The sequence below is a fragment of the Lissotriton vulgaris genome, chromosome 1_2 (genome assembly GCF_964263255.1).
Source record: "Lissotriton vulgaris chromosome 1_2, aLisVul1.2, whole genome shotgun sequence".
Classification (NCBI taxonomy): Eukaryota; Metazoa; Chordata; class Amphibia; order Caudata; family Salamandridae; genus Lissotriton; species Lissotriton vulgaris.
The window spans coordinates 312509382-312522847 of NC_141686.1; the positions used below are offsets into that span (position 1 = coordinate 312509382).

Here is a 13466-nt window from a genome sequence, read left to right on the forward strand (position 1 = left end):
GCACGCTAGAATATCCCCTGCGCAGCCCCTACACGTGTGCACACACATGTACACCTGTGTCTGCATGTAACCAGCACGGTGCCCCATACTCCAGCTGCTGCGCAGCGGCCTAGTCAAGCCAGGGGGACACCAGTAAAATCTCCATGCAGTCTGCTTCATTATTTGTTCACTGTGGGTGAGTCCTAGATTAGGAGGCTCCCCCACAGTAAAAGCTCAACAATTAGGTGCTCAAAAAGCGAAAAATCCGGGCAACCCATGGTGTCAGAACCACCTTCTAACACTGGTTGGCTCTCTTTCTGTTGTACAGGGGGGTTGTTTGATTAATGCTCCACCACATCACTTTTTCACTGTTCAGAAGTTTTAGCTACTAGTCCTATTTGCATTGCTTCTACTTTGTTTTGCTGTTCATTCCCTCTTGGTGTTATTTTTTTAGTTTTGCAATAAGTTGTGAATCCTCTATTCATTTGGCTTTGTTTTTGGCTTTTTCCCCTAAGTGAAGTCTAACGCTTTGCAATGTTTGTATTTCTTGTTACACTCTTCTCATGCCACTTTGTTCTGCACTCCCACCCCCACGCACCTGCATACCCTGTCGCTGCAGTTTGAACCTGGTGCTCTTGCCAAGCTCTGAAGAATGAGCATATCCCCCCCACCGTACCCCCCCTTGAAACGTGGAAGGCGCCTCTTTCCACCCCTTGGTCTTCACAAAGCTGCGCATCGGTTCTGACAGGGACTCGTCTCCTTGTTTCTTCCCATCCTTAGGTCAACCGGATCCGAAGCCGCGCGCCGAAGGGCTGGGGGCCGGGGACGTCGCCAGCATCCTCTTAGGACTTGCGCTTCTGGCGGGGCTCGCGGCGCTCAGTGGCCCGATGGCTTACAAGACCCTGAAGAAAGGCAAGTAGTTATATGATTCATCTCTCTCTCTCTCTCTCTCTTTCCCTTCCTCCCACTCTTCTTCCTTTCTCTCTCTCTCTCTCTCTCTATATATATATATATATATATTTATATATATTCCTCCCTGCTCTCTCCCTCGGTCACTCTCCCTCCCCCCTCCCTCCGTTTCTCTCTCTCTCTGTCTCTTTCTCTCTCACTCTCTGCCTCTCTCTCTGTCTCTATGTTTGTCTCTGTCTCTCTGTCTCTCGCTCTGTCTGTCTCGCTCTCTTTGTCTGAGTCTCTCTCTCTTTGCCTCTCTCTGTCTTCCTCTCTCTGCCTTTCTGCTTCGCTCTCTATTTGGCTTATTTCTCTCTTGCTCTCTCTATTTCTCTCTCACCTTCTTTTTCTCTCTCACTCTGTCTCTCTTTCTCTGAAGCGCCCTCTCTCCTTCTCTCTGTCTATATGTATTACACAGTGGAAGGCATTGTGACGTTATGGTTCAGACGCACTTTCCATTGAAAAGGCATTTCTTGAGTTTCTCCTAAGTTTCAACTCCCTGGCGAGTTGTGCAAAGAGCTGCCTATAATGTCGGGGCTCGTGTCTGTCACTCACAACAAGTCTAACACTTTGAGTTGTGGAAGCTTTGCACTCTCACACCCCTTGTACACAGTACACGTGCAAGCTTCACTCAAGCAGCTTAGCACAAGGGGCCAGTGACTCTTACTTCCCTCACTCAGAACCCCCTCCCCCATTGAGTGAAGTCTCACACGACCATGGGCTCACTCAGGGATCCGAATATGCCCATTGACATTCACTCAGTGACACACCAGTGGTTTCAAGGGCGCAGTGACCTAGTTGAAGATACACAGGGACGTGTTCTACATGTTATCTTGGAGGTTCCTTCATCGATGTAGAGTCTGCTGGCTGCATCACCGCCGCCAGGCATTAGTTTGGAAGTATTCATTGGTTTTCACCCTACTAGAAGTAATGCGTTCTACATCTCATCTTGGAGGATTCTTCATCAATGTAGAGTCTCTTGGCTGCAATATCCCCGTGGGTAATTTTGGAAGTCTTCATTGGTTTGTGCGCTGCTAGTGGTAGTAGGTTCTACATCCTATCTTGGAGGATTCTTCATCAATGTACAGTGTCTTGGTTTCATCACCTCCTCTGTGCGTTAGTTTGGAAGTCTTTGTTGGTTTGCGCCCTGCTAGCGGTAGTAAGTTCTATACCCCATCTTGGAGGATTCTTCATCGAAGTAGAGTCGTCTGACTGCATCATCTCCTCTGTGTATTAGTTTGGAGATCTTCGTTGGTGTGTGCCCTGCTAGTGGTAGTAGGCTCTAAATCCTATCTTGGAGGATTCTTCATCGATGTAGAGAGGCACACTGCCGCTCCCTAAGACGGACACTTAGTGCCCAACAAGGAACCTGAACATGCTTACCGACTGACTCCGTGACACACCAACAGAGTCAAAGTCACAGTTACTAAACATGTTTTATATCATGCAAAATCAAAACCTCTATCTGCTGATAAGCGGCAATGTGTGGGCGTCATTTATTGAGCCTGTCCGAGTGTCGGCCAGTAAAGGTAGACACCGATGCTTTGAAGCATTGAAAACTCTGGTCTACGAGTCGATCCTTGTCAAGCCACGACAGAGTGTGAAAACTGAACAGGAGTCATAATACTGTTGTAACAAATAAAAGATAAAGAGATGAATATTCACAGAAATACATTTAAGATTGAACAAGCAAGAATTAAAAAAAGTATAAAATGTTATAATGTACACACTCAAGACCATTGACGAGAACAATGTGTTTTAGTGGATACGGCGTATGCATGAAATGTTGGTGGATGTATGAGGCATGAAGTTTGAATGTTTGGAGAATTAAAAGTTATTTTAGAGACTGAATATATATGTTTTCTAGTAAAGCTACATTACAAAATATCCAGGATAAACTACCTGAAGTTAAGGGATTAAAGTGAGCATTCTGAGGCAGAATGTAATTGATGATATGCTATTGAGAATGTGAATACAATTAAAACTAAAGCATAACCTTCTGAGCCACACAGTGATATATTGACACATTTTGCTTCGGTTGAAAGGGAAGGTTGCCGGGCATATCGCTCATATAAAGACTAAGAGTGGATCCTCTCCATTCTTCCGAGCCGTGATGGAGCGACATGAGAGTTAATGACAGCCTCAGTCTTCTCGGGTCCCCAGAGCTTTGATGTAGGTTGCCTGCTAGGATGCATTGCATCGTGTTCTCAACAGTTTTGATGGAAACCCCAGATAAAGATTCTAGAGTCTTCTTCAGGGCTGGAGGCTGAGCCTCCGCTGAGATTATTGGCTTCCCTGGCGAGTACCATCTAGTCCATCAGAATCGTAGTAACAATCTCGGTTAGGGAACGTAGTATCAGAGCTTATGCCAGACATCTTTTCTAAAATGGATTCCATAACAACAGTGAGATCTGTAGCATTAGAGTGGACAGCTAACAGTGAAGCGGTCTGGAGGGCCAAGCATGGATGCGTTTTTACTTGGTGTACAGGTGAGATGCAGACAGCTGAAATAATGAGTCGGTTCATATTGCAGAATTCCTTAACGCGACAGACACACAATCCATAGTAGATGTATAAAGCCTGTGGTAATGGGATGGTTACCTCTACTCCTGTTCCCTCCGTATATAAACTGCCAGGCCGTGATAAGCCCGTGGGAATGGAGAGTCTGAGTGCATACAATCCGGATTGTATGTCTGTTATGTTAATGAATTCTGCCTCATTATTTGGTCGAGCCTTGAGAAAGTCCTTTTAGGACGAAACACGTGTCAGCAGCCTGTTTTGGATGTTATGAACACGTTGTTGGTATGAAATAATGGATTCTCGGAAGAAAACTAAGATCTTCTTATGGACTTCCTGTTTCATATTTTGGTGACTGAAGACAATCTCACTAAAATTGAATATTTCTTTATGTGCCTCGGCTTTTGTGTAGTTTGTTTAAGTGACATGGTTGAATCTAAATTCCAACATACAGGACCTCACCGACCTGAACATGATGAGCTTCCTGGCCAGTCTAAAGACAATCAGATTTTCACAATGGATGAAATTCTCCATCCCCATCTGCAGACCCCCTCTCTACAAATTTCACAAACATCTCGGTTGAGAAACACATCCTTCTCCCTTTCTGCTCAACCGTCTCTATCTTCACTTCAATCATCATTGAAAAACCTAGCTCCCCCCCTCCAAGACCACCCGCCAAAACTGGAACACTATTTCCAAAGAAACTTGGTTCACAGAACTGCAAACCTACTGCCCACCACACCAAAATGACCTTGCCCACTTTATTGACAACTTCAATCTCTTGATCACTGCTTGCACAGACGTCCTGGCACCTCTCAAAACAAAGATCACATCTAGGACCAGAGAACAAGCTAGCTGGTACAAACACTACCTTCAATGGAATGGAGAAGTGTGGCTCAATGGTTAGAGCGGCAGACCCTGATGCAGAGGTCTGGCCCGGGACCAGGGTTCAATTCCCACCTCGGCGGGTCTTGGGCTTAATTTCCTCGTACCTGATAATTCTCGCCTCGGTGCCTAGTCTAATCATTGGTCCCACTCTGTGACTCTGGGCAATAGCTTGCTTAATCTCCACAACGGCCCCAACAGCACTGGGATGCCTGGCTTCACCTTGGGGGTGCCCAGGAGTGGACACTTCACAGGGAAAAGCCAGGAAGGGTTCCACAGAGGTATGCGTTACAGCGCCAGGACACCCCAGGTGGGGTATTAGTGCGCTTTACAAGTACAAATTACATTACATTACATTACAATGCACCAAGCATCGCTGTAAGCAGCTCGGACGTACATGGAGACGCATCCACAACGACAACCTACAAATCAACCCTCCAGCAATACCACCAAAATCCACCAAGCTTGCAGCACAGCAGTGCATAGGAACTCTCTTGTATCATAAAGGAATCCACCATGCACTCCTCTGACTCTGCCCCTCTCAGGATCTCTGGTCCCAGCTCGCGCTTTTCTTCCACAATAACATAGGCGCTATCTATGACAACTTTGCACCCCAGCTGAACCATTACACCTAGGCAGACTTCCTTATGATGACCAACCTTTTAGGAACCACCCTCTTGCTCACCATAACCCATGTGAAAACGACCAATGTCATACGATCCATCTACTGTGAAGCCCCATCAGACCCTTGGTCGCACTTCACCTTTGCAAGGGAACTCAAGCTCACGTGCACTGCACTCACCCTGATCTTGAATGACTCCTTAACCATGGTTACCTCCCATGGCCTCTGACAACAAGTCACCATCTCGCCACTGTTGAAGAAACTGACTGCAAGCACATCCCCTTCAGCCAACTACAGACCTACCTCACTGCTTCCCTACCCAGCGAAAGTCTTGGAGAAATTGATCAACAAGAGAGTTGTTAACAACCTAGATGCCAAGTACCTTCTGTACCCATCTTAATCAGACTTCAGACCAAATACCAGCACCAAAACTACCCTAATCATTGCAAATGACAACATCAGGACCATCATGGACCAAGACTACACCAGGACACTCATCCTCCTCAACCACTCTACGGTCTTCAATGCCAACTTCCACCAGGCCTTCACCTAACACCTCCACCAGTCAGGAATTCAAGGGATAGTCCCATTAGTTTGTCATTGTGCACATCTTCAAAAACAACATCATCTCATATGGAGATAGCACACAACTCATATTCTCCCTCTCCACAGACATCACCAACACCCAAAGTTCATTGAGTGCATGTCAGAGATTGCCCTCTTGATGAAATCCAACTTCCTAAAACTCAACTCATACAAGACGGAGGTAATACTCAGTTTCAAAGTCCCGACGTCATGGTCCTCAGATTCATGGCCCTTAGACGTTGATCCCACTCAAACCCCTTCCAGCCAAGCCAGAATCATGGTAGACTACAAGCTATTGGTGGCCAGCCAAGTCAACTCTATCAATCAATCAATCAATCAGAGAAATTGTAAGTGCACTACTCCCTCGTGAGGGTCTCAAGGTGCTTGGGGGTAGCAGCTCTGTTCAGTCGAAGAGCCAACTGTATTACCTCTTCCTGCTTCTAAATCCTCAGGAAAATCTTCATGTGGCTTCCTACAGGCACCCACTGAACAAACACCCAAGCACTCCTCCCCAGAAAGCTGGACTACAGAAAGCCCTCTACGTTGGAATCTCCGCCCACCTCAACAAGAAGCTCCAGACGATGATAAAACAGCAGCTAGACTCATAGTCAACTCCCTTCATGATCCAACATCTCCATTGGTTACCCGTACACAAAGGTGTACATTTGAAATTACTCAATGACTCATGCAAAGCACTAGACTGTTTAGGGTCCACCTAAGTCTGAAGCCTGATTAAGATGGATCCAGAACGGTCCAACCTCCTGCTCATCACCGTTCCACGCATCCAAAGAGTCAGAGCCGGCGCCACGCCTTCTCGTATCTGTCTCCAAGAGCAGAATACATACTCCCACTTCACACAACGGTTGCCAGCTCAGCCCTAGAATATAGGAAGAAACTGAAAACTTGCCTCTTCGCATAGGACCCAAACAGGGCAGCAAGCAATCCCACTTATCATCTGCGCCAGGATACCCTCCGCTTAGAGATGCGCGCTTTATGAGTACACTTAGAAGAAGACAACATAACACAAAGTATGGAGCAACTGAAAGGGGTGTTATTTAGTAATCATCACTATCACATTTTACAGCGTAAGCAGGCAATAAAAAAATAAATGAATAACCATTGCACCGGAGTGAGTGTTTAGGTGACATTGTAGTATTGAGCTGACTGTTATTTTCTTGTTCACAAATAATATGAAAACGCATGGCACAACTGAAACGTTTGCTATTAAATAAATAAATATTAAATAACGGCTACAACAGTGATTTTTTATTTTTATGACAAGTGTGGCCACGTTCAGGTGGATGCACGTGTTTTTCCCTTTCATTGTATTGCCTAAACTTGAACTAAAAGAATAGAAAAATAAAGATTGCGCCACAATATGAAAGTCAGGGCTATTGGCCTTGCCAAAGCTTGCAGGCACTGTGTGTGTTTCTCTTTGTGTATGTCTCTTGAAGTCCATCATTGCATCCCACTTTTCCAGTGTGTCTCTCTTCCTTCCTCCTCTGTCCTTTCCCCATCTTTGTTGGAGTTTGACTCTACTATAAGTTTTGTCTCTCTCCTCTATAGCTTTTTTTCTCTCTTAGTCTTTAACCACTCCCTCTCCTCCTCCTTCTTCCTTCTCTCTGTTAGACTCCCAGGCACTGCTACAGAATGAATCTGTCTTCCATTTCAGTTCGCAGGAGGAAGGCGCGCCAGTGGATTGGCCCAACAGCAGTGAGCCAGAACGGTAAGAGTTCTGAGAGCCCTGACCCGGAAGTGCTGAAGTTCCGGGACAGGACTCCACTCTGGGGCAGATCTCATTAACAGCACTTTCAAGATCCACTCTAGAGTGTTGGGGGGAAATGCGAATAACATTCAGTCACATCACTGTAGACATTTAGAATGAGCAAAGAAATTAAAAATGTCCTAGCTTACGAGAAGTAAGTTTCAATTCTATTAAGGACTAGGAGGCGAGGATTATGCATATCCTTATTCACCTTATTTTGCATAGCAGGTTAAAAGAACATTAAACAAAGATATCAAAAAACATAACAGACTCCACATCCCATGAACCACAGGGGAGTAGTCTCCATGGCAACGATAGTCCAATCCAGTAACAGTCCACAATATATAATCCTATGACGTTCCTTTCCACTTCCTCTGCTTCACTGGAGGATGTTAATTCGAACTTTTGATTGCTCCCTACAACACAGAGATAATCCTGTTATCCAATTCCTGAGTATACCAAAATCTTCACAATACCCATGAGAAAAAAGGAAACTTATGCAGAAAATAACATTTAAATTGTACCAAATTTCAATGACATAGGCATTTCATCAATGACAATAACATGTAAGCACTTACTTACTAATGACAGAAAAACCTCCAGGGTGGGAAGAGATTGAAAGTTGATCTCAGTGTGGGATAATCCTCGCCTCCTAGTCTTTACTAGAATTTAAACTTTCCTTCTCGTAAGCTAGGAAATTTGTTATTCTATGTCAGGACCGAGGAGTGGATTATGCATGTTCAAAGCTTACTTACGACCAGAGACGTCGCTTCCGATATGGGTTTAAAATAAAACCTCTTAAAAGTAGAATCAGACGACCAATGAGCCGCATTCATAATATCGTCCAGTCTACCACCTACCTGGATAGCCTTAGATGCCATAGCACCCCTCCTGGAATGTGCCTCAAACCAACGCCTGCCTCAGACATGACCCATCATACCCACCTGGTGATGGAAGGAGCAGAAATCGCATTGAAAGGTTTCTGCATGGCGATAAGTAACTGCCTCTATCCGGGAGGACGGAGCTCCGAGGTCATTTCCTCGTATGCCTTAATGCACCTAACCGCACATAACTAGGATGATCTGGAAAGGAAGGATAAGATACTGACCTGGTATTGGTCTTCGTCCTTCGTGAATTGGTAAGGGTGACCCCTTCCAGAGTAAAAACCCTGGCTGTGATGTCCAGAGCTCTGACATCTGACACTCTCTTACATGAGATGAGACAGGAGAATGGCTAACTTAGCCGACAACTCTTTGCGGGACAGATATTGGTTATCCTGCCATCCCAAAATAAGTCTCAAAACCTGGTTAATGTCCCACAGGCCTGAATACCTAAGTTCAGGATGTTTAGACAGCCTCGCATCAGCTTACAAACCCAGGGGTGTTCCCCTGCTGGTCTGCCATCAATCTCACAGTGTCCTGCTGAGGTGGCCTAATAAAAGGAGTTTACCGTTCAATAGGCCAGACCCTCTTGGGACAATTCCGCCTAAAAATGTAAAATGTGAGCAACTCTTGCCCCCATGGGATCCACATGTCTCTCCAGACACCAACGATGCTATCATCGCCAAGCCGAGCGATACCTCTTGACTGTACCTGATGCCCATGCTTGTTGGATGAGGATCGCAGTGTCTGAAGAAAGCTGGTCGTCTTTCCAACGTCCCCTGAAATCTTCCACACCATGAGTTGCAAATGCCCTGAAGCACCAGAGGGTGCAGGCCCCCCTGGGGATCCTTGAAAATTGAAGGTAATGAGGGCAGTCGAATTGGACAATCCCACGACACTTCCATTAGCGTCGGGAGCCAGGCTTGTGCTCTCCAAAACGGAGTTATTAGCACTCTGGGTATCACCATGAAGGGGGGAAAGGCATAAGGATACTCTGTCGACCAATCCTGGAGAAAGGCATCCACCGCCGTGGCCCCCGGGTCCGGTCTCCAGCTGACATAGCGTGGAAAATGATGGTCCAATCGTGAGGCAAAAATGTCCAGATTGCAAGGGCCCCATCAGTCCATCAATGCCAGGAAGACTGCATGATCTAGTTGCCAATCGCTGGAATCAGAGAAATTCCTGGCGTGCCAATCTGCCACCATGTTCTGGAGACCAGGAAGGTACTCCGCCATCACTGAGATCAGCTTCTGGAGGCAATAGTGCCAAAAGTCCCTTGCCAGGTTGGATAAGGCCCATGCTCGATGGCCGCTCGAGGGCCGCTCAGGTGATTGATGTACTGCACCGCCGAGTGGTTGTCCATCCTCAACAGGATGCAACAAGAGACTCTGTCCTTGGTAAGGGATTTCACCACAAAAGACCCCACCAGCAACTTTAGGCAGTTGATGTGCAACTGTAATTTCACTTCAGACCATCTTCCCCCATCAAGACTTCTCCACATCGGGCTCCCCAGCCCAATCTGCTAACATCCGATTCTATCACCAAGTCCGGTAATGATCCAAAAGATCGACCATCCATTCCAGGCCGTCATGTGGTCGATCCACCACTGAAGTTCAGTCCTGGCCTCCTCCGTCAGTGAGATGATCTCCGAATAGGTCAGACCTCTCCGTAGGTGCTGAGCTTTCAATCTCTGAAGAGCCCTGTAGTGTAATGGGCCGGGAATATGGCCTGGATCGAAGAGGAGAGCAGTCCCACTATCCTGGCCAGCTTGCGCAGCGAGATGTTGTCCATCCGAAGAATGTGAGAAAGCTCTTTCTGTATCTTGTTCACCTTTGACATTGGCAAACTCAGGGACGCTGAGACAGAATCTATGAGAAAACCCAGGAAGACCAGGAAGACCATCTGTTGTGCTGGATGCAGTTCCCGACTTTTGAGCGTTGATTACGAACCCAGATCATGGAGCAAGGCAATAGTCTTGGTCACGTTCCGGGTGAGATGCACCAGAGACTGATCCATAATCAGGATATCGTCCAGGTAGATAATTTTTCTCACCCCCTGCTCGCGGAGCATCTCCACCACCAGGTGCAACAGCTTCGTGAAGCACCACGAGCTGAGGAAAGGCCGAAGGACAGCGCTCGATACCCGAAAATCTGCCCTTTCCAAGCAAACTGGAGAAACCTCCTGTGAGGAGGGAAAATGGGGACTGTCAGGTAAGCATCCTTCAGGCCGAGTCTGACCATCCAATCCCCCGGTAGGAGGATGTCCTGGAGGAAGTGTATCCCCTCCATCTTGAAGTGGTGGTAAACCAGCCACTTGTTGAACTCCTTTAGATTGATAACCGATCTGAAGCCTTCGTCCTTTTTCTGAACTAGGAAAAGGTTGCTGAGAAAGCCATTTGGATGAAGTACCGACCTGTAAATAGCTCCTTTCCTTAGAAGTTCTGAAACCTCTGTTTCTATTAAGCTACCTCTTCTGCTGAGAAATTTAAGAGACGAGGGCGCACCGCCTGAATGGGGGCGCTGTATAACTCTATGTGGAAACCCCTTACCATCTGCAATACCTAAGGGTCTGATGTTATCTATCCCCAATTGTGAGAGAAGAGTAGTGAAGAAAGGGTAATTCTTACCAGAGGGACCTCCTGGGGCGTTGGCGCCTCCACTGTTGTTCCGACCTTTCCCTTTTCCGGAACGTCTGCTGGGATAAAAGGTTCCCTGGCGGCCGACGTTCCAGCCATTATTTCGTCACGGTTGACCTCTGTTGGAGGGGCCTTGCTGCTAGACGCGGCCAGAGGAGCAACCTCTGCCTCTTCCGGCCCGACAAAAACCTGCCCTGGAAAAATCTTTTTTATGGTGGCCTGAGCCTTAGCCAGGGCTGAAAAAGTGGAGACAAATTTGTTAAGCTCCTTGACAAAGGGTTCACCAAAGAGTTTACCCTGAGCCACGGGGCTCACTTCAGAGGTCGCTAGGTCCCCTAACTTGGGATTGATCTTTATAAGAAGGGATCTTCTTCTCTCCGCTGCCAAAGCACTATTCGCATTGCCGAGAAGGTAATCACTCAGCGACTATGTCCGTGGACAAAGGGGTTCCAGACTCTTTTGAACGCTCCGCCAGTTGGATGATTTGGGTCGCGGGCCCCACCACGTCCAGCAGTTTATCCTGACAATTTCTCCAGGATCTATCTATTCCTTTTTTGGGGTCCCTCATATATTTGGAGAAAAAAGTACACAGCTTCTCGTCTATTTCTGGAGTGTGTGCCACTTTCCCTTTGAGCGAGGGCCGGGGACATTCTCCCCTCATCCTAGTTTTAACTTCCCTCTCCAGAGGTTGGCGGATCTTTGCCACCGCATACTTTGCCACCTTGGCGTCAGGGATCCACTCTGTCGACCTAGGGTGATAAATCTGAGATGGTTCAAACATGCCCAAGTGACCCCGTCCCCTTCCTGGGACTCAGAGGAGTGGGAGCCTGGGTGCCAGGGACGACACAAGTCCTTATCGTCTTCGGAGGAGAGATCTTCCTCTGAAAAACCCTCCCCCTCAAGGGAAAGACTGCCATCGGGTCCGAACGTGGGGCGACCGTGTCGCAGAATTATCCGGGCCTCTCTTCCTCCCGGCAGGGTGCTTGTTTGAGCATTTGCGGACTCTTAAGGAAGGTTTCTCTGCGCTTGTCAAACCCTTCCAAGTGCCCCGCGTGCCGCTTTATAGCCTTTTTAATCCCCACCTGTGAGCCACTGGGACCCACCTCCGCCAAACTAGGATCGCTGAACACCCCCGGGATGCTTTTGGCCAACTGATCCACCTTATCCTGCAGGGGGGCCTGTGCCCTAGAAATGGCCTGCGAGAGGACTTGGTCCACTGCGGGTGGGAGTCGCTGGGGGGGGACATTCCTCCTCCATCTCCTGTAAGGTGGAATAAAAATGGTCTTCAGAAGAAGACATGACAGTAGAGGGTGAAAGCACAACTAACGCCTTAATAATATGCCAGGCAGCCCCCTCTCCAGTGCTCTAACAGATAGGATTAACCAAAGCTGCCAAATCCAACTCCAGAAGGAGACACACCAGTCACCAACAGGTGGCGCTGTAACAGCTCGCGTGTGGGGAAAATCACAGCGTAGCGGTGTCAACGGAGAGAGTGGGTCAGGAATCAGCGTCCGAGTTCCCAAGCGCGCATCAAAGCCAGCGGGAGCATTCGACGGAGCTGCCCCGCACTGCGTTGACGCACCTGACGGAATCCCCACAGTGCGCGAAGCTCACACAGAGATGCCCGCAAATGAAAGGGGAGAAAGGGCTCGAGCAATAGCCTGCTGTGCAATGGATCAATCAAAGCAAGATACCATCAAAGACTTTCAAAACGTTCATAAACCGCTAAACATACAACAATTAATGTCAGGTAAGCGAAGAATGTAAGGAATGTCACTTAACTGACGAGCAGTGAAGAAAGAGGAAGCGGAAGGGGCATCATAGGAATATATATTATGGACTGTTACTTGATTGGACTATCGTTGCCATGGATACTATTCCCCTATGGTTCATAGGATGTGTAGTCTGTTATGTTTTTTGATATTTTTGTTTAATGTTCTTTTAACCTGCTATGCATAATAAAGTGAAGAAGGATATGCATAATCCTCGCCTCGGTCCTGACATAGAATCAATGATTTCGGAGGACAGACCGTCAGATACCATGACATCACAGGAAGTGATATCATAGGAAGTAACTCCAGTCCTGTAAGGAAATCTACACAGTTAATAACACACCAACAAACATCACTTAAACAGAATACACTACATTAGGTCCCATTGAATGGATAATATCGCTAAATGTAAATCAATCACAAAAATTATCTCAGTGCTTTATTTGGTCAAAATGAAATGCTTCAAAAGAAAATATTATTTTACCAAACGCACCATTTTAATATATGGGTCCTCCCTTCAGCCCAGTCATTGCTATATCTAGGGCGGTTGGTTCCTGATGGTAGGATCAGTTGTGCCACCAATGGCATTGCGACACCTGATTCTGTCGCATCTTAGTGTTAAAGGGAAGAGGGGTGGTGCAGCAGCCAGGGCAGCTGACTTCGAAACCCGGGGGCTCGCGGTCCGATCCCTGGCACCGGTGGCAGCTCCGCTCAGCACCATGTGATTCTGGGCAATAGCTCGCTTAATCTTCCCAACGGCCTCCAGCGCCTTGACACTCTCGGGTAATTGTTTGTGCTTTACAAACCCTGGACATTTACATTTAGGTACAGTAAATGGCATTCCTGCATCAAGTGGATTCAGGTACCTGTTTTAGCA

The 13466-nt window shown here is 47.2% G+C and overlaps 1 protein-coding gene across 1 annotated transcript in view; it reads left to right on the forward strand.

Moving 5' to 3' along the window:
* The window catches only part of CD5 (CD5 molecule), a 154400-nt gene that overhangs the window by 110183 nt on the left and 30751 nt on the right, over nt 1-13466 (forward strand). Inside the window, exons 7-8 of the mRNA XM_086953776.1 lie at nt 760-891; nt 7209-7262. Of these exons, the coding sequence (XP_086809902.1) occupies nt 760-891; nt 7209-7262 (186 nt within the window). The remainder of the gene's footprint in view (nt 1-759; nt 892-7208; nt 7263-13466) is intronic.